This window comes from Rattus rattus, chromosome 2 (genome assembly GCF_011064425.1).
Source record: "Rattus rattus isolate New Zealand chromosome 2, Rrattus_CSIRO_v1, whole genome shotgun sequence".
Classification (NCBI taxonomy): Eukaryota; Metazoa; Chordata; class Mammalia; order Rodentia; family Muridae; genus Rattus; species Rattus rattus.
Genome location: NC_046155.1, coordinates 89,411,754 through 89,432,234, shown reverse-complemented (window position 1 = coordinate 89,432,234; position 20,481 = coordinate 89,411,754). Strand labels below are relative to the sequence as shown.

The following is a 20,481-nucleotide window of genomic DNA, read 5'->3' as shown; positions in this document are numbered from 1 at the left end:
TTCTGGAGTTTTTAGTCTGTACACTCACACAGGATGTCTGCCTTCTTCCCTTCTGCCCTTCTTCCCTTTGTCCTCCTGCCCCCTTTTTTTGGTTTATGTAAAATTTTACTGTAAAATTTTAAAAGTATCAAATATTTTAAAGATTGGAGTATGTGTGTAGCTTGAAAACTGTTACCATATTTAGCCACTATCTAAATAAATGTTGTAATGGATTAAAATATATCTATGAATCTTATAAACTGAGGTTTATTGGAAACCTGTTAGGGTGTCTTTGGTTCCTTCCTGTGTTTTCTAAATTGCTTATATTCTGTATGTTGGTGTTTTTTTAATATTACATGACATGTATTTCCTGTAGATATATTGTTCTTTCTGTTTGTTCACACAAAAAATACATATTCCTGCATAATTTCCTAGGTAGTTCTTATGGGTTCTGATTCCAAGGCAAATTGCATTTGTTCCCTTATCCTGGATAACTATTTTTATCTTATGACTGAGAGGAATAATGAGAGGATTCTCTTTCTCTCGCTCTCTATCTATCTATCTATCTATCTATCTATCTATCTATATATATATATATATAGTCAAATTTGCCAAGTTTTCTTCTTAAGATTTAAATTATAAAAATAAATACACACACAGTATGTAGGGATAATCTCTTATGTACTATATAAAAGTATCACCTTTCTATAAAGAGCTGAATGGCCTATAACAGAGAAATAGGCAGAAATTCCAGGAAGAGAGAGGAACTTGGGGAAAGAGTCAGGTGAGGGAAGATGTCGGACATACGAAACTGAGAGGTAACCAGCCACGTGGCAGACATAAAACAGTATAAACGGATTAATGTAAGTTAAGAGCTAGTTGAGGAGCAAGCCTAAACTAATGCCATTAAGCATTGTAAATAAAAATAAGCCTCTGTGTCCTTATTTGGGAGCTGGGGCAGGCTTAGAAAAACCCAAAGGGTTTTAGCTTGGCTCATATTTTAATAGTACCTACTCTTAGTTTATCCATTGAGTTGCATGTGGGATGTTTGTAGTTTGTGTGCTATTTTGAGCAATGGGAATTGCACATTTCTGTGTGTCTGCTCTAACTCAGAGCTTCTATAGGAGATGGTCAGAAGATCGCCTGGGGAATGGATGAATCAGACAACGGGGGCATGTGGAAATTTTTAATGGTGAAAGTGGTAAATTGTAGGATAAGCATTTTTTTGTTTTATAGGTAATGTATTGTCAAACTTTCCTGAAGGTGGTATCAGTTTACATTCACACTAAAAGTGAGAAATCATAGTATTTCAAGTTTCTTTTTGCTGATCAATAATTTTGCACATTTCAGCATTTCTTTGTGAGCCATCCTGTCCTCTTCTGGGTTCTTATTGGTTATGGCTCAGGTAGCAGGCTTTTTATTCCCAATTCTTTTTGCCCTTTCTGTTTTGTTAACTCTACATGTCTTCAGTTTTAATTACCATTAACTATCTTTTTCTCTTCATTTTTGTGCTTTTTTTCCCAAGCTTAAAAATTTAAAGATATTCTGTAAAATTTCTTAAAGGCTTTAGGACTTTGCCATTGCTATTTAGGTCTATATAATATACCTGAAATGGGTTTGTTTCATAGGACATAAAATATGCTTTAAATTTTTATGTATTTTCTCCCTCTATACATGGCTACTTATCCTTGAACCAGTTAATTAATTTTTTTAAGACAGTATCCTATTATGTAGCCCTGTTTGGCCTGAAATTCTATGTAAACCAGATTGGCTTAGAACTCATAAAGATCAACCTGCCTCAGCTTCCTGATTAAAGACACAACCACACTTGGCTAAAAAAATTTATCTCTTATCTAGCCAAATTCCTATCTAGTTCTCTAGAGTCTAAAGTGTTAGCTCTTATATTTAGGTCTTCCATCTATTGAGTTAATTTAAAATATAAAACATGTTTTGAGAAGAGTGGTCTTTTAAAGTCCAAGCTACCCTGGAATTCATTATGTAAATTAGACTGGCTTTGAACTTGGTGCCACGTGGTACTGTTGTTTATAGTTATTTTTATTTTGAATTTCATTCCTTTAAAGAACTTTCTGACCAAGACTAAGCAGTGAGTACCAATTTTAATGGAACATCCATTTTTTTTATTTAAGTTGTGAGGCGGGGAGTCCTGTGTATTTTGTCTTGCCTCAAAGTAGAAGATTTTGGAGATGAAGACAATAGAGGAAGTACTAACTGCTGATTAGGTAGTTACAGGAACTATGGAGACACTTAAGAGGAAGGAGATGAGGGGAAGCAGGAAGATTTATAATTTTTAAGAGGGGGAGAGATGAGCTGTTCTGATTATCTTCAGCTGTGTTCCCACTGGTTCCTATTGGTTCCCACTACTTCTTCCTCAGAATAACAACCCAGACAAGACAGGCAGCAGTAACTTATTTCTCTGTTGAGCGGCATCAATCAGGCAAGGGTAGGGCTGGAAGCATCTGAAGGAGTCCTCAGACTGTTATGTTAATGCTAGTTGTCAGCTGGGTTCTCACTAAGGATAGAGTAGCATGTCTACACATGGCCTTTTCATTTGGCTATTTAGTGTCCTTCCAACCTACAAACTGCACTATAAAGACTTGTATCTGAGTGAGCCAGGAATCTAATGTTCTTTCCAACCCAACTTTGCAAGTCATGTTGTATAGTATAGAAATCACTGAGGCCCACCCATATGCAAAGGGTGTGACATTAGATTCCTATATTAGCTAAGAGTTATGCCAAAGAATTGGTACACATGTTTTGAAACTGCCATAGTGAAACTTGAGCCAAAGAGTTGTAAGACCATCAAGGGAAAAGCAGTCTGGGTACCGTGGACAGAAATGCTAAGACTCTGAGACTGCACGGGTGTGTCAGTGGCCTGCTTTCCACTGTATGATGAATGACTGCTCCAAGGGCTAAGAGCTTTGTTCACTGTTACACTCTAGGCCACCAGTGCAACTTTAACATCTGGTTGCAGGTCAGCATTATTTTGTGAAAGACATAGTCAACATTCTGAACCAAACTGGAGTTTTCAAACTAACTCTTCTGACACAGGAAAGTGAATGTTGAAATATAAGAAGCCTGATTAAAAATGTGCCAAACAGAATGATCCTGTTGGTTAGAAGCTGAGTCACTGTAGAATGGAGAAGGGTTGGTAGAACATATATTGAATTTGCTAGTGATTTTTATTTTAGAATTGCCTTTAAAAAAAATGAAAACAAACACACAAACAAACAAACCCTCTTGTAGTCCAGGTTGCTCTTGAACTTCTTGTAGCTGAGGATCCTCCTGCTACATACCTATCTCTGAAGTCACTGTTTGAAAAGTGATTACTGCTACTAGAATTCTATTTCTATTGTAAAGGCAGAATGGTCTTTGATTCAGTATGTTCTCTGTATTAAGCAAAGGAGGGGGCAAGAGATAAATGTGTGTAGAAAAAGCATGGATATTGTAGACTCAGGGTTTCGAGAAATTGCTTCTTGATAATTTACAGTAACTTATTTCTTCTTGCATAAAAATATGTTTCTGTTTTCATAGTTAAAAATAGGACCTATAGTAAGCTTATCTTAAAGGTGACTTTTGTTAAAATGTGCCAGTTCATGTAATCACTGTACCATAGGTTTTCAGTATATATCTACAAGACTGATATACCCAGCATTAAAATTGCAGTAAAAATTATAAATGAAGTTCTAGATGGTCTATAATATTGTAATTATAAGTGTCTTATAACAGGATGTCTTTTGCTTTCATTTCACTTGTTTATTTTATGGAATTAATTCATTTTGTTTTTATATGCTATAGGATGTGTTTTGGAGATGCAGACAAAATATCTTTGATGAAATGAAGAAGAAATTTTTACAGGTAGCTTGCTGGGTCACTGCTGTAGTGCGACAGTCAGCAGAGCAAGTAACAGCATGCTGGTGTTTTGTTCAGCAGCAAAGCATGTCTTAAGTTTTCTGCTTGTCTGGCTATTTTACTCCTAAGCAGTTTTAGTGGCATAGTTAAAACTTCATCTTAAATGAGTCTTACATCTGTACAGTCCTTTGTACTTAACAAGTGAATAAAGAGGAAGAACTGAAAGAAAATGGTAAAGCCCTTAGTTTTGGATTTGGATGTAGTATTTGCCTATTGTTACAGATATATTTATTTTCCTCACTATTAATAGTACTAGGGATTAAGTTAATTACTTATAAAGTTACTGCTTAGAAACTTTTGATATGATTTATTTATTCATTTATTTATTTATGTATGGGGGCCAGGGAGTGGGGTGCCTGCTACTCCTGCATGTGAAGGTCAAAGGACAGCTTGTTAGGGAAGTCCATTCTCTGCTTCTAGCGTAGGCTTCAGGAATTAAGCTCAGGTCTTCAGCTTGACACCAAATGTCTTTACACACTGAGCCATCTCACAGGTCCTATATCTAGAAATCTTATTGAAGAATTAGATACAAGTGTTAGCTTCTTGATCCCCTGTGGTATAAGCCCAAACTTCCCTGTGCACTACACACTAACCAGTAGTTCATACCTCTCTCTCCTTCATTCCTCCACATCTGCTTTCCTTCTGTGTGGTTCCATGTGTCCCAAGTGTTATAAGTGACCACTTACAAAACAGGTAACTTGAGTAGATTAGAGGTTTGAATGGAGTATAAAGAGAATCTTAAAATAATTTTTAATGTAAATCAGGATCTTGATCAGCAGACCAAGAATTATTACTTAAATTGAATACTCTAAGGCCAAGAAATTATAAATTATATAAATTTCAGTTATCAAAACATATTTATACTCAATAATAATCTGTAGCAGTATAGTATTTATGAACAGTGACTAGCCACAGCAAAGACCCAAGACTGGCTATCTTACCTTTAGGCGGCTTTTGCCCAGAAGTAGAGAAATGGACTGTGCATGTACGTAAGTTTGTAACCATATTCGCTTAGTTCTAACGTCGTCGCTGAAGGAAGAAAGCCTGGAAAGTAGATGGATGGTTGAATGTGGAAGTAAAGAAGACCCTTCACGGTGTTTTAATTCTTTAACTTTTTTCTCTCAGAAAAATCAAATGTTGATAGCTTTGAGTTTTTGTATTTTTTACATCTAATGACATTGAACATAAACCATCAACTATATATCTTTGTACTTTTAAATACAAAACATCTAAGAAGTGTTTTGTTGTCTAGGTTTTATGTTGTTGCTTTGAGGTATTAGGGATTGAGTGTAGGGCTTCATGCTCCACACCTGCTAGGCAAGCACAGCACTTAGCCGTGCCCCTCGTCTCTTTTTAGTTTCTTTATTCTGAGTGTGCCTCACTAAATTGCCTGACAGGTCTTGAACTTAGAATCTTCCTGCCTTATCCTCTTGAGTTTCTAGAATTACAGAATTGCAAGCCCTAGCTAAGCTTAGTCATTGTCATTGTCACAGTCACAAAAATCACAATGTTGACAGCAGTGACCTCAAAGTTTGACTGTTAAGAGTGTTTTAAAAAAGACATGATTTGAAAGCAGCATACATTCAGGGTGTACTTAGGATTTCCCTTGTCAGCTGCTTCTGTATTCTTCTAATAGCAGAGCTGTATCTGGAAGAAAACACAATTTACTCTCTGATTATCCTAATGTAGTTACTTTTTCGCATCAAGGTTCTATTACTGAATTTTACTTTTTGAAGTTTTCTTTCCATTGTGCTGGGAAATCAGCTGCTTGTGCATTGAGTTTAGACACAGGCACAGGCAGCCGGCTTCCTCATGGAGTGCTTAGCATGTGCGTGTGTGCATTCATGTAAAATAAATTTGATCGTCCTCATTCTTGGCTAAGTTTTCTGTGTAGGGAACTTTGATCTTCCAATACCTTGTCCTAAGTGCATTTGTCTTCATAAATGGAACCTTTTGTGGGATTTTAAAACTTTGTAACTTTCTCTCATCTTGAGTTCTTAGAACTCTTCCGTCTAAACATTTGCTCTCTACCCTAAAGCATGTTCTGTGCTCAGGTGTGTCCCACTCCCACCCCACTACACCCTACCATCATCATGTCTTTCTATAATAGTTTGCATGTGCCTGACTGTATCTTAACATGTTTTTGTTACCTACTGTTGGTAGCAGCCTATCATAACATTTAGTGGCTTAAAAGAACAATTAATTTATTTACTCAGGATTGTGTGGGATGAAGTTTGAGCAAGGACTCAGCTGTTGAGCTCTGTTCTTTGAAGCGTCATGTCTTGGCTCCATTTAGCTGGTGCTTGGCTTTGAATGGAAAGTCCAAGAATGCTATTCTCGTGTGTCACACATCCACCTCAGTGCTTCCACTCAGCGACCTCTTTTGCCCATATAGACTGCTAGGGCTTCTGCATAGCGAGCTGATGCTGGTGTAATTGGATCTCTTACATGTGGGCTTGTTTATAAAGGGGGACTTTTCAAGATATGTAGTGGCGGCTGCTGGTTTCTTAAGGCCCAGCTCTAAATAACACAATGTCACACATTCTGGCGAACCTAAACATGAACCTCAAAATTCATGAAAAGGTGGAAAAAGGAAAATGTAGCAAAGAGTTTTAGCATTTTGGGTATTTTTTTAATTTTTAAAAAAATATTTCTAGTATTTTATGTATATGAGTACATTGTGGCTCTCTTCAGACACACCAGACGAGGACTCTGAATCACATTACTGATGGTTGTGAGCCACCATGTGGTTGCTGGGAATTGAACTCAGGACCTCTGGAAGAACAGTCAGTGCTCTTAACCACTGAGCCATCTCTCCAGCCTGAGTTTTAGCATTTTGTAATTCACCTGAAGATAGTATTACCTCTTTTTTGGGCATAAGTACCACCATTCTGCAGTAGAGCCTCAAAGAATAGGTATCTACTCCAGTTGTCTCAAGCCTAGTAAATGTATTTTTAAATTTAATGTTTTAGAAAATTATTAAATTGATACTGTAGAGGAGTTTCGCTCTTGAAAAACCGTTTATATGAAATTACAATGTCTTAATTCTGATACTGTCCAATGGGGAATTTTTTTTTTTATTTTAACCAGTGTCCATATTTGAGGTAAGGAAAAGAAAAAATTTTATAGGGATTTTAAAGTTAGGTGAAATGTATACTTGGTAGCCACATGTTAGATTTAATTATAAGTGAAGTAAAGGAAAACCAGATAATTGGATATAAAATAAAGTAATAGTTTATAAAGAGCTGGTCTAGACCTTTAAAGAACATTGTATTTGTTTAAATTATACTAGAATTAAATTCAAGAGTAAAATATGGTAGGCATGGAAATATTAGAAAACAGAATGGGTACAAAGCTTTATCACATGATTGTTTTTAAAAGCTTGTGGGCTGGGGTGTGGTTCAGTAGTCTAGCACTGCCTAGCATGCCCAATGCTCTGGCTCAGTCCTCAAACTGCCCCCACCCCCCACCCCCAAATTCCAATCTAGGAATCAGTAACATAGAATAATAAAATATTATTAATCTATGCACTAATTATTTTCCAGCTTAAAATGATAAATTAAAACCTGATAGAAAAAGAATTGGATGATGTATTTATAAATAAAGAATTGCAAAATACCATGTCTGCTCTGATTCAATGTCTGTATCTGAGAAGCCTGTGTATGTGCATAGGAAAAATACTGGAAAGTTGTTCAACAAAATGTTGCTAGGTTTTTGAGATATAGAATTATAAGTCATTTTTCTGTCTTTCTTTATATTCTTCCATTTATTTATGTATTTATTTAGTGACAAGGTCCAGCTCTGGCTGGCATGGAACATTCTTTGTAGACCAGGCTGGCCTTAAACTCAAATCTGCCCATCACTGCCTATTGATTGCTGGGATTAAAGGTAGGCACCACCATGCCCAGCCTTTACTCTTTTGTAAAGGGCAGCATAGTTATATAGAGAGAAAATAATTACTGCCATTAAAAGAAGCTCAAGGAACAAATAAAAATTAAAATTTGTGTTTACTATAGCATGGTTGCTCTTCACATGGGGTCTATTATAGTAACTTCTCTGTGTGTTCAGGTAGGAGAAGAATCTAGAGTTTATATACTTTCCTCTCACCTGTGTTAAGGAAGTTGGGAGCTAGGGGAGCTAGCCCTGTGATATCGGAATAATACCACTGTTAGTATACTGTGCTGCAGCATTTCCATGTCCATATTCTTCTACAGTGTATTGGGATTATTCAAGCAGGTACTTGCTGGGCGTGGTAGAACATGCCTTTAATGCCAGCACTTGGAGGGCTGAGGCAAGAAAGTTCAGGACCAACCTGGCCTAGGATGTTTCCAGATTCTATCTCAAAACAAACAAAAAGCCAAAAACCAACATCCCTCCCCCCACAAAAAAAAAAAAAAAGTTGCGTAGTTGAAATTATTTTGAGTTCACTCTTTTACTACAGACCAGATTTTCGTAAAGGTCTGGTTTATGTTATTAATTTTTATTTCAAATGTGTAATATACTCCATTCTGTGTGCTAATGTCCACCTTAAATACAGAATTGAAGGCTTTTCCTCCTTTTCATGGGTATATTAATAATACCCTCTTATTGCAGTCAATTTTTATAAAGAGGGTATTTTTCATTTTCATTTTTGTATTGTTAGTAATTAAAATTTTTATTTGTAATATTTATTTCTGTTTGAAATGAAGTAGCCAATCTGTTTTATAGAGATGTATTTTTATTCAAATCTAATAGGATTAACCTTAATTCACACAATCCCTTACAAGGCCAAAATTGACATTGCAGAAACAAATTATGGTGATTTTACTTTACTTCACCTGACATACACTTTGTGACTATCCTGTTTTCAGTATTAGTCCCTGATGATAATTCTAATTTTAAATTGGATAAGAACATAACAAAAGGTTGAAATTGATCCTGTTAAAAACAAGGAATTCTTGGAAGTGGGACTATACAGAGACTCTAAATTCAGTCCCAATACCATAGTGAAGAGAGATAAGAAAGAGAGAAGAGAGGATGCAACAAGAAGGGGAGAGGAGAAGACAAGATGCTGCTTGGCTAGAGCACAGGGTGTAAGTGTGTTTCTGAGTAGCCTTTCATGAGGATGCCAGAGATCCCCCAGGGAAAGCCCAAGATGCATCACCAGCACTAGTATTAGAAATACTCTTTTGATTGAAGGAATGTGAGATCGAAAGATTTAAACTTCTCAGGAAGGAAGATGTCGCCATCATTTTACTAGAGGATACTCTGACTATAGCAGAAGAGAGCAACAAGGGATACCCAAGTAGACTAGATACTGTTTGGTGCCATGTCAGGTAAAGAGAGGCGAAACTGGAAGGTGCTCAGCTTGGTTTCAGAAGCTGGGGAGGTATCGGTGGCTCATGCCAAGTTTGCCGTTAGATAAGGAAGAGGGGAATTTCTTCCACTCAAGCATCTGGAGTGTTCAAATACAGTTGATGTAACTGCTAATACCATGGGAAATATAAAAGAAAATCAGTATTTTCAAGAGCTGAAGGGAGGTATAGGGCGTAGTTCTTTGGGGTTTTTTTTTTTTTGTTTTGAGAAATATTTTTTAAAAAAATTTTTGTCTTGACAGTTACTGATAAAAAGAAGGAAGGAAAATTTATAATCCAGTTTCCAGGTTGATAGCTGAAAAGACTTGGTAATGATACATTTTTAAAGATCAAACTTGTCAATTGAAAATTTTTTATATGAGTGTTTTGCCAGCATGTGTATCTGTCCACCACAAAAATGCCTGGTGCCTGTGGAAGCCAGAAGAAAGCATTGGATCTCCCGGAACTGAATTAGAAGTGGTTGTGAACTGTTCAGCATGAATACCGAGAACTAAATTCAGGTCCTTTAGAAGAGCAACAGGCTCTAGCCCCAAATTTTGTAATTTTTAGCTTAAAGTATTCATGGCTTCTTGGCTCTCTTGCTTTATAACCTTAAAAGGTAAAAGCAGATGTCCACAGGAATGACCACTTTCCCCAAAGCAATCATGGTGCTTATGTTTGACAGGATCTATTGGGATGTGCTTCAAACAGTAAAACAGTACAGAGAAAATATTGTCTTATGGGTTCTTTACACTGATCATAAAATTTTATAGTTAATGATACTTGTGTTTCTTTAAAGAATAATTAAAAGTTAACACTTTTTTAAATTTCAGATAGAAAATGCTGCTGAAGAACCTAGAGTCTTATGTATAATACAGGACACTACTAACTCAAAGACAGTGAATGAACGGATCACAGTGAATTTACCAGCATCTACCCCAGTCAGAAAGCTCTTTGAAGATGTGGCCAACAAAGTAGGCTACATAAACGGAACCTTTGATTTGACATGGGGAAATGGAGTCAATACTGCTGATTCGGTAAACTCTCAGACTTAAAGCATTTACTTAATCTGCTAATAGTAATGTCATAGCTTTGATTACTGCTCTTACTATGGTGATAGAATGAAAGCTTGGACATTACAATTCCCTTTCTATGGTTATCAAAACTGTAGTGACTAAGTGCAGACACAGTGACTGGTCCCTCTTCCCTGCCTTTGTTCTGGAGTCACCAGTTGTCCTAAAATTTACATTTATCAGGTCATTAGTTTTGTATTCATAAGAAAGTGACTCCTACATAACTAAAACATTTTCATATTTACTGGAAGTTCGTTTTAATAAAAATTATGAATAAAATGGCTTGTTTCCTTTTATTGTGTAACTGTGTATTTGAACTCAAACTCAAAGGTCTTTCTGATGTATACACTCTCACATGTGTGAGGTTTGTTTTGTGTCTCAGTTTCTTTTGTAGTAACTGCTTATTTCCTTTGTGATGTTTCCACTTCATTTTTTGTGTTGTCTCATTTCTATATTGCAGTATCTCCTCAGAGGCCTAGTGATTCTTGTTTTACTCATAAGTCTTTGTAGTCAAGAATTTCAATGGAGGCTGTTTAAATTTGCAGTATTTAGCTTCCATTTTCATGTTGGAGGGATGGGGCATGCCGATGTCAGCCCATCTTGGGTTGAGAGATGAATAGCATCTGGTTACATGGCTCTGCTCCACCTTGCTGGCTATAGTATCCAGAGAGAGAATAAGTTCTATTGTCCACTCCTTAGTCTAAGGAGGAAAAGCAGGGGCCGGACTGACCAGAACGCCTTTTCTCATTTGTTCTCCTGAGTTCCCTGGCCTCAGCTCTTGACCTTTGCCTAGTGTTTCCTACTACCTTTATCTCCAGAAGTCTCCTGTAGGCACTTTGACCTGTAGGTACTTTGAGCTCTTGAGTTTTTCTAGATTTTTTTTTTTCATAAATCATCTCTGGTATGTTCTTGGTACTCTCTTTTTCCCGTGCTGTTGGCAAATTTTAAAAAACAAAAAAACAAAAAGCCTTTTGGCATTCTTGGAGATTGGAGACACATAATTAGAGATGGCAGGAATGAGCTCCAATGCCTGCTTTGGTTTGGATACTCAGTACATTGCTTATCTGGGGATTCTTAGACTCATGTGTCACAACATTTTATAGTCTTTAGTTATATAAACTTTTTTTAGTGTTTATGAAAACATTGCATTATATACATTTTAGTAAAAGAAATCTATGTATATATACAAGCTGTATTGATTTTTGGTAGGCATTATGCATCAATCCCTTAGTCTTTTCTTTGTTTAGGGTTTAATGCTGGGGACTGTGAGCCTCTGGGATGCTCTACTGTCAATTGAGTTTAGCAATTCAGCTCATGATAGGGGGTTCATTCAAAACCAGCTGAAAAGAAGTTTAGCCAAATCATTACTGAAATATTTGCATGTAAATATGTGTTTGGTGTTTTATTATCACTGTTCTTCATACTCTTAACATTATTTTGTACCCATAGGCACCACTGGATCACACCAGTGACAAGTCTCTTCTTGATGCTAATTTTGAGCCAGGAAAGAAGAACTTTCTGCATTTGACAGATAAAGATGGAGAACAGCCTCAGATGCTATTGGTAAGCTATTTAGAAAGACCTAGTTTTTTGTGCACTAGGAGTGCAGTTTCCCAAAGGAGGAAAAGACGTACAATTGCATGATAAATGATAGCTGTATGTGATGGCATGGGTGCCTCAGGTCTCCACAGCACCATTATCATGTTCAGTTTGTTGCCTCACTGGGACTGCTGCTGTACAAAGGATGGGGAGGCTCAGGTTAGAAATCATACAGACTTGTAGTTCCTTAGCCTTTCTCCTTGTTGAGTATAAACTCATTAGTTCTTTTGGGAGACCATTTCCATTCACACACACTCCACCCCCATCTTTCTGGTTGACTAATATGTCAATTAGATGCTTCCATTAATTTACTCACCACAATTCAAGACTTATTTGAATAGGCATTCCGGTCAAGCCCACTGATTCTCAATTGGAAGGGCATTTTTCCAGAGTTTTGACTTTTGAAGAGGTGTACAAATAGAAGTTATGAGCACTATACATTCAAGATACTACTTCTTTTTAAACTATGATGGGGGCTGGAGAGATGGATCAAAGATTAAGAGCACTGGCTGTTCCTGTAGAGGATCCAGCTTCCATTCCTACCTAGCACCCACATGGCAGCAGCACACAGCTGTGATTCCAGTCCCAGAATACTCAATACCCTCTTCTGGCCTTTTCAGGTACTGCAGGCGTATAGTACATAGACATATATGCAGGCAAACACTCATACACATAAAATTAGAAAAATAATCTCTTAGAGCAAAAGAGAAAACCCACTATGGTAATTAAATCTTGTTTGATGGTTATAAATTCCAGAGGATGTAGATGTGAAAAAAATTTTAAAAACATGGTCTGCTTTGCGTAGGTGTTACAGGCTGAAAAACTAAGGTCAGAGAATGTGGATTTTTTTCAGAGCCTTTCTCTTAACTACAATTTGCTTAGAACAAGTTGCTCTTTTTAATGGCCTTCAGTTAGAAATGTGTTGTGAATAGAGCTGCCCCTTTGAGCTGGAGATGGTGATAAGCAGTGTGTTCACGCTGAAACAGCCTTCTTGGGCACCCTGAAGCTCATCTTTTGTATTGTGGTGTCACAGGGTTTTGATGGGTTTGGGTGACTCTGAAGTCGGAATTAGCTATTGTAGCAGAGCTGCAGACTCTCAGTGTTAGAGTTGCAGTTTGAGTTTGCTTAGTCACTGTTGCTCGTCTCCACGGCTTATGCTGGTCTGTGCCCTTTAACCCTTTGCAGTGATTACACATTAACAGAAGTTTCTCATTAGAGACTGGGCAGCTCTCCATTTCATCCAGTAGCTCTTGAACATCCCTCAGCTTCTAGGCCTAAGCTATAAAAGTGATATAAAGTGACTATGCAGTGCTTACTCAGGACATTTGGAGGAGGACTTTGAAAGAAACTACAAACATATAGGAGTATTGCCCAGTCCTCTGAGTGAGATAGCTTTCAGAGCTGCCTGCAGGAAACCCAGGACACACTTTCCCTGCCTGCCTGGCAGAAGCATTCTTAGCATGCTTCCACTGTTTCTCAGTGTTGCTACTCAGTAAATACTGGTTCTGCTGCCTTTTAGGACGACTCCAGTCACGTGGACGACAGCATGCATGACAGGTTTATAGGTCCACTTCCAAGAGAAGGGTCTGTGACTTCTACCAGTGATTATGTCAGCCAGAGCTACTCCTATTCATCAATTTTGAACAAGTCAGAAACTGGTAAGACCTATTTTGTTGTGTTCCATACAGTCATAATCTCAGCAAGTTCAGGCTTAATTAAATTTCTTGATTCCATCAGTAGGAACTGAGATCCAGAGCACGATTACTGGGCAGCAACAGCAGAGTCTGCACGGCTAGACTGTGTGCCATTTCTTCCCTCATCTACTTGCCATCTTAACTACATTGTTACTACCTTTATTTATCTGCAAACTAAAAGTAATGGATAGTGTCTTCTGAAGAGAAGTTATTTTGGTAGCTTTCCCTCAAGCATTTATTCTAATGTTTCTGAAGTCAACTTCTCTGGAAATGAAGTCTTCTTTTCTCTCTTTTAGATTAATATGGGCTGTGAGGGAATATGCTTCCATGAAGCAGACAGAACACACTTATTTTATTGGGCCTGCTATATTTATAGTTTAATTGTTATGTTTGAAATAAATTAGGTTCTCACTACCCATGTGGGGGCTCATTCACAATCATCTGCCTCTCCATCCAGATCTGATGCCCTCATCTGACCTCCATGGGCACACATGTGGTTTGTGTACATACATACACATGGAGTCAAAACACATATACAAATAAAATAAAAAGAAACAAATCTTTTTTAAAAACTGTTATTTTTTAATATGATTAAGCCTAGTTTATTTTAAAGTTTTTATTTATTTAATGTGTATAGGTGTTTGATAATGTGTATCTGTATACCATGTGAATATGTTACCCACTGAGGGCAGAAGAGGATGACTGATCCCTTGCAACAGACAATTGTGAGCTTCCACATGGGTCCTCTGGAAGAACAGCCAGTGATTTTAACTGCTGAGCTCTTTCTCCAGCCCTAAATTATTAAAATTTTATTTCATCTTACTAGGCTAGCTTTATATGAAGGTTTCATTTATATATAAGATTGATTAATTACCTTATGAATATAATCTAGATACATGTCATGTCTTCATCGTACAACAAACCTTTTTCAAAAATTTGAGAAAGATTTTCAATATTTTCAATATTAAACACCTATCGCAAATAGCAGTAATAATAGATGTACATTCCAGACTTCGTTTTAATATGACCTATAGTATTATACTTACTATAGTATTATATTTATTATATTTTGTAACATAGCTAATCACTGTGGAGTTTATTTGCTCTGGAAATAGCAAAAGGAACAATGGTCTTTGGTTTATAACTTCTGTCAGTGGATTTTGGCTGCATACCATCCTGGATAAAAGAGAATGCAGAGTTATTTTAAAGTATTGAACATGGTAAAATTGCTTGTAAAGTCACAAGTCTTTATTTCTTCAAAAGTCATGTAGAAATGATTGCTTAAAATGTAGATTTTAAGGTTTACTTCCCAAAATGCTAGTGGAACTGCTCTGTGACAGGACAAAAAAAAATTTCATCTTGTTTTAAATAAATACTGTGAAGATTATTCTGAGATTATTGGTATACTTTGAAAAAGTTCCAGCTAAGTTTCAAAGTGGAAAAAAAAGAAAAGATTCTTGAAATAGTTTGATATTCATTCTGACAGCTAAGTCCTTTCTATGAGACATTTATAGAATGCTGGGTATTAGGTCCAACTCCCTATCTTGTGAATTATTTGAAATTAAGATAACGGATTTTAGAAGTATTGTTATTTCTTTGTGCAAATAAAACATACCATTTGTCACACTATAAAATTAAAGGGCACTGACAGTATATTTTTATTTTTCCTCATGAAATACACTTTTAAGAAAATGGATAATGCTTTTATAAAAATGCATGAGCATAGGGACCTGAGTTTGCTTTTGCTCTCTGTGTTAGTACTCCAAATCAAATATAATTTGATTCACAGGGCTGATGATGAGGGCGTGGGGGGCAGTTGGGCTAGTTGGTTCTTCCTGTGTTATATGTGATGTTTAAAGGGAAGATGTTTATACATTCCCATGTTAATTATTGCTATTTAGACGAAGGGAATAAGATGATTTATACTCTAATAAAACCTAGTGTAGTACATGTGTTATTCTTAATATCTTGTTACATACCATATAATATCTATTGGTAACAAAGTTTACCTAATGCATACTATAGAAGAGAATTTTCTCAAGTGGCTTTGAGGAAAAAAACAGAAATAATTTCCAACTAAGCAGTCTTGCCCTCTGGTTGGTTGGTTGGTTAGTTAGTTGGTTGGTTGGTTGGTTGATTGGTTGGTTTGTAGTGTTTAAGCCCAAGTGCTGATCTTTTTTTTATTTTCTCTTTAAAGGTTATGTGGGATTAGTAAACCAGGCGATGACATGCTATTTGAATAGCCTTTTGCAAACACTTTTTATGACTCCTGAATTTAGGAATGCATTATATAAGTGAGTATTTGAAAAATGTTCTATAAGAATAAAAAGTACAGTTTTTAAATAATAAATTTACCTTCATAGACTTACTTGTAATATTTGGGGTATTTATTACTTTACATGATGACTTATTGTATATTATAGATGAACAAGAATCTTCAGAAACACTGACATATAAAAGCAATGAGGAGGGAGAATCAGAAATGGCCAGATAGGAAAGGATCAAATTATTGAATGTCCCTATTCATAGTTTTACTGCTTTTATAGGGAAAGGGGTGTCTGATTTCAAAAGAATCCAGAACATATACATTGATTTTCTTCCCCCTCTCAATTTAAGAATTCAGTGTTATTTTTGAATAACACTGCTGTTAGTTATTAGTAAATAGTAGTTAGTGCTCCCTAAATAATGTATTAGGACTGTTGGGAGCACTTTTATATGCTCACCCACTTCTTATCACTATTTGGTAAAATCAGTTCCTAAATACACAGATACTGCTGAGGCCATACTGTAGGTGCCAGGATCCAGTCACTGTTAGCAGTGATTAGGTTGGGTTGCAGAGGCCCCTAGATGAATGCAAAGGCCAGCACATGGGGGGTGGGGGTGGGGGATGGGCTAGAAATCTTCCTGCTGGGAAGATTTAAGTACTCCAAGATGGTTGCCTGTGACCACAAACCTGCCTAGCATCCTAGGTGCTTGTTTAACTGTATGTTCTGAAACTCTGAAGATAGCTTGTAAGTTTGCAGCTCCGTAGAACGAACGGGCTATCAAGTAGCAAGCATTCCTTGGACACTGACTGCATTGCCATGAGTTTTATCAAACACAGAGTTCACAGTGTTAATAGACTTGAGTTTCCCCTTCAGAGCTTCCATGGAGAGCCTGTTTAAATAAGTTCGTTATACAAGCCCTGTATGCCAAGAGAGGTAATAAAGCAAGGTAGAGAGAATAACTTCTGGAGGAAATGTTGAGCACGCTCACAGCTGTAGACAGTGAGAAAGGGAAACAGCCATGAGAGAGCCTTCATGGAACCCAACAACTATAAGTACAGAAGTGTTTGGGACCAGTGAAATCAATCCACTGTAAGTAGGGATGAGGGTTAAAACACAGATTAAATGAGGAGGACTTAGGCATTGAGATTATAGATGGAAGTTGACAGCAGGTGACAGCAGAACCAAACCTGAGATCACTGATACTGATATAGAATAGACCTCAGCTCCGCACTGGGCTGCAGGCGAGCAGCACCACAGTGAAAGCTGAAGTTGCACATTCATCCTTTGTGTATGGCCCACATAGACCCTTCGTTGTTGACTCGGAGGCTTGTGATACATTCTATGAATTATTAGGAAAGCTTATGTAGTGCAGGTTCAAACAGTGATTTGAAAGAAATCCTTTGGAGGAGGGCCTGTGATTAAGCCAAACTGGGATGCATGAGGTCAGAATGGCAATTGTGGGTAGTACTGGTATTTCTGAGTGAAAACCTGAGAGGACACACTGGCAACCTTTTTAGTAGTAAAAGAATGGGAAGAATTGAATGTGCCAACAAAGTGTCTGACTATATAACCTGCAAAATCCCAGGTCCCAACAAAATGTATAACCTTTTAAGGTTGTGATGGGATTTTGAGATCCTAGAATGCCAATTCTAAAAGCCTTCCATGAAGCTAACAGGGGAGCTAGTGACTGCGTGTAGAAGACAGTTAAAGCACATGGGACAGAAGGAAAGTGAATTGGAGGCTGAAGGGTTTGCCCCTGGGTAAAGGGAGCAGAGCCACATAGGTGCAACCTCTTAGTTCTAACATTAAAAAATTTGAACTCTTAACAGAGGATGGAGTCAAACCAAAACCATTTGTAAACTGGAAAGTAGGAAAATTCATAGTCAAGCCTCTTTTGAAACTAAAAAGGAAATAGAGAGTATTAGAGTGATCTTAGCATCGCCAGGTTTAGGCAGGACCCATTAATAGGATCCTCAATATTTGAGGATTTACGTTTTGTTTTATTAAGTACAGAATCACCTTAAGAACTCCAGAGTATAGTAACCAACTGGGGCTGTCCAGTCTTCCCTCTGCTGGATGATCCTGTGTTTTTGTATCTGGGAGGTCCTGTAGCGAGGCCTAGATGATCTCTTACAAATTTGTGAGAATAAAATTCTACTGGGATTATTTTATTTATTTAATAGCTTTTTAAATTCTATGTGCATTGGTGTTTGGCCTGCATGTATGTCTATATGAGGAAGTCAGATTCACTGGAACAAAATGTGGATGCTGGGATTTCAATCCTGATTCTCTAGAATAACAGCCAGTGCTCATAACCACTGGTTCATCTCTACAACCCCATTAATAGCTTTTTAAAAATGTTCTATAGTTGAATATTTGAAACATTTAAAAATGAGGAAATAGTACCACAAGTCCATGTGCACTCATTACCCAGCTCTGAATAGCACCAATTGGTAATCTCATATCGATATCAGCCCTTCTTAACTTGTAGGTCACAACCCCTTGGGGATGGAAGGTTGAACAACCCTTTCACAGGGGTCACATAACAGATAATCCTACATATCGGTTAGTTACATTATAATTTATAATAGTAAAATTAAAATTATGAAGTAGCAATGAAAATAATTTTATGGCTTGTGGGTCACCACAACATGAGGAACTGTCTTAAAGGGATGCACCATTAGGAAGGTTGAGAACCAATGCTCTACATGTAATCTTCCATCCCACTGACGTGGCAGGCGCAGCTTCGTTTCATCTGTGATATAACAGCTCGGTGTTTAACTTCTTCTGTTCTCCTTTGTAATTCTCTAAAAATGTATACATTGAAAGCTGTATATATGTTTTTTCCAGTTTGGGTTTTAATGTTTTGTCAGTGGATATTCTACATTGTTTTGTGAATTACTTATTAGAACTAAGTTTTTATCAGATTCAGATCTGACCCTTACATTTAAGTGAGCTTTGTCTTTTATTCCCAAGACAGGAGCTGCTTTGTGCCTTTTGTTTAGTTTTGAATTTATAAATTAGAGAAAGACTGACTAGATATTCTTAGTTTTAGTTAACGTCCAAATTCTGTGTACTGCCTAGAATTGAGATCTTATGTGATGATTTTGATCGTATGTTTTAAAGAATGAAATCATTTGATGTAATTAATGTGATCTCATCCTCCGAGGTGGGAGTTTGAAGAGTCTGAAGAAGATCCTGTAACGAGCATCCCATACCAGCTTCAGAGGCTTTTTGTTCTGTTACAAACCAGCAAAAAGAGAGCAATTGAGACCACAGATGTCACAAGGAGCTTTGGATGGGATAGCAGTGAGGGTAATAATCTTTTAATGATAGCGACTTCTGATGTTAGAGACTTCTGTACTACAGTGTCACCCTGTGCAACACATCAATAACTTAACTATCTTTACCTGAAACATCTCCTTGCTTTGTGTTTGAATGTTAAAGTAATTTATTTTTAATTACTTAATATTTGAGATAAATTTTACTTAAGATTCTTATATAGTTAAATTTGGTATGTTCTATTTTTAATGAGTTTAAAATTTTTTATAGTTCTTTTTCCAAACATATTTTTTGAGATGATAAAGATACTGGGGACGGGGAGAAACTTCATTAAAAAAGAGCAATTTATTTTTAACTTTGTAACTTTAAAAAAAATTTTTTTGAGATTATAGTATAATTACATCATTTCTCTGTCTTCTTTCCTCCCTCCAAACCCTCTTATATTCCTCTCCTTGCTCTCTTTAAAATTCGTGGCCTTTTTTCTTAGCTGTGTAGTGGTGGCACACACCTTTAATCCCAGCACTAGGAAGGCAGAGTCAGGGGGAATCTCTGTGATTTGGAGACCAGCCTGATCTACGGAGTGAGTTGCAGGAGAGCCAGGGCCACATAGAACCTGTCGTGAAAAACAAAACAAAAAAATTAAGGCCTCTTTCTCATTAATTGTTATTGCAAACATGTTGTAGATATAGCCATTAGGACTGGAGTCCATAGCTCTACATTTTTATTGGCTGTGGTTTTCTGTCTCCTACAGAGAGAAATATCGTTAATGTGGGATGTCTAATACATTTCTTTATAATAAAAATTAACAAGTATTTCAATACCACAAAACTAGTGCTATTTATACAACACTGGTTTGATGATTTTCCTGTGACTCCTTTCATGGCTATAATATGTCTTCCTCTGTTCTTGAAACTTCTTAAAGTAGATTTATCCATATTTGTATTTATGTTGAAACAATAACACAATGTATACTGTCTGATACTATTTTTAATTAATTTTATGTTAAAATAGCTTGGCAACAGCATGATGTACAAGAACTGTGCCGTGTTATGTTTGATGCTTTGGAACAGAAATGGAAGCAAACAGAACAGGTAAATTCTCTCTTTCAAGGTGAAAGGACTATGTTATGAAGGCAGCTAGCATATTAAGATGACTTTTATTTTGTCGGAATGTTTTAAGACTTGGACATCAGTCTGTTATAGTTGGAAATTAAATTACTAGACTCTCATCTGCTGTTGATTGAGTCTGAAGCATCTTCATCAAACCACTCCAGACCTTGGTTTCCTCATTGTCCTAGTTATGGTTTCTGTTGGGGAGATGAAAC

At 36.8% G+C, this 20,481-nt stretch overlaps 1 protein-coding gene across 3 annotated transcripts in view; it reads left to right on the top strand.

The window, feature by feature from the left end:
* Positions 1 to 3,819: 3,819 nt before the first annotated feature.
* Usp47 (ubiquitin specific peptidase 47) overlaps positions 3,820 to 20,481 on the top strand; it is a 57,217-nt gene continuing 40,555 nt past the window's right edge. For 2 of the 3 annotated variants that reach the window (XM_032892896.1, XM_032892897.1), the window contains exons 1-7: positions 3,820 to 3,855; positions 10,076 to 10,279; positions 11,765 to 11,878; positions 13,434 to 13,572; positions 15,806 to 15,902; positions 19,045 to 19,190; positions 20,169 to 20,248. In XM_032892896.1, the coding sequence (XP_032748787.1) occupies positions 3,835 to 3,855; positions 10,076 to 10,279; positions 11,765 to 11,878; positions 13,434 to 13,572; positions 15,806 to 15,902; positions 19,045 to 19,190; positions 20,169 to 20,248 (801 nt within the window). In that variant the 5' untranslated portion in view covers positions 3,820 to 3,834. Of the gene's footprint in view, positions 3,856 to 10,075; positions 10,280 to 11,764; positions 11,879 to 13,410; positions 13,573 to 15,805; positions 15,903 to 19,044; positions 19,191 to 20,168; positions 20,249 to 20,481 lie in introns of those variants that run through there. The other variant, XM_032892894.1, reaches the window with a different exon arrangement.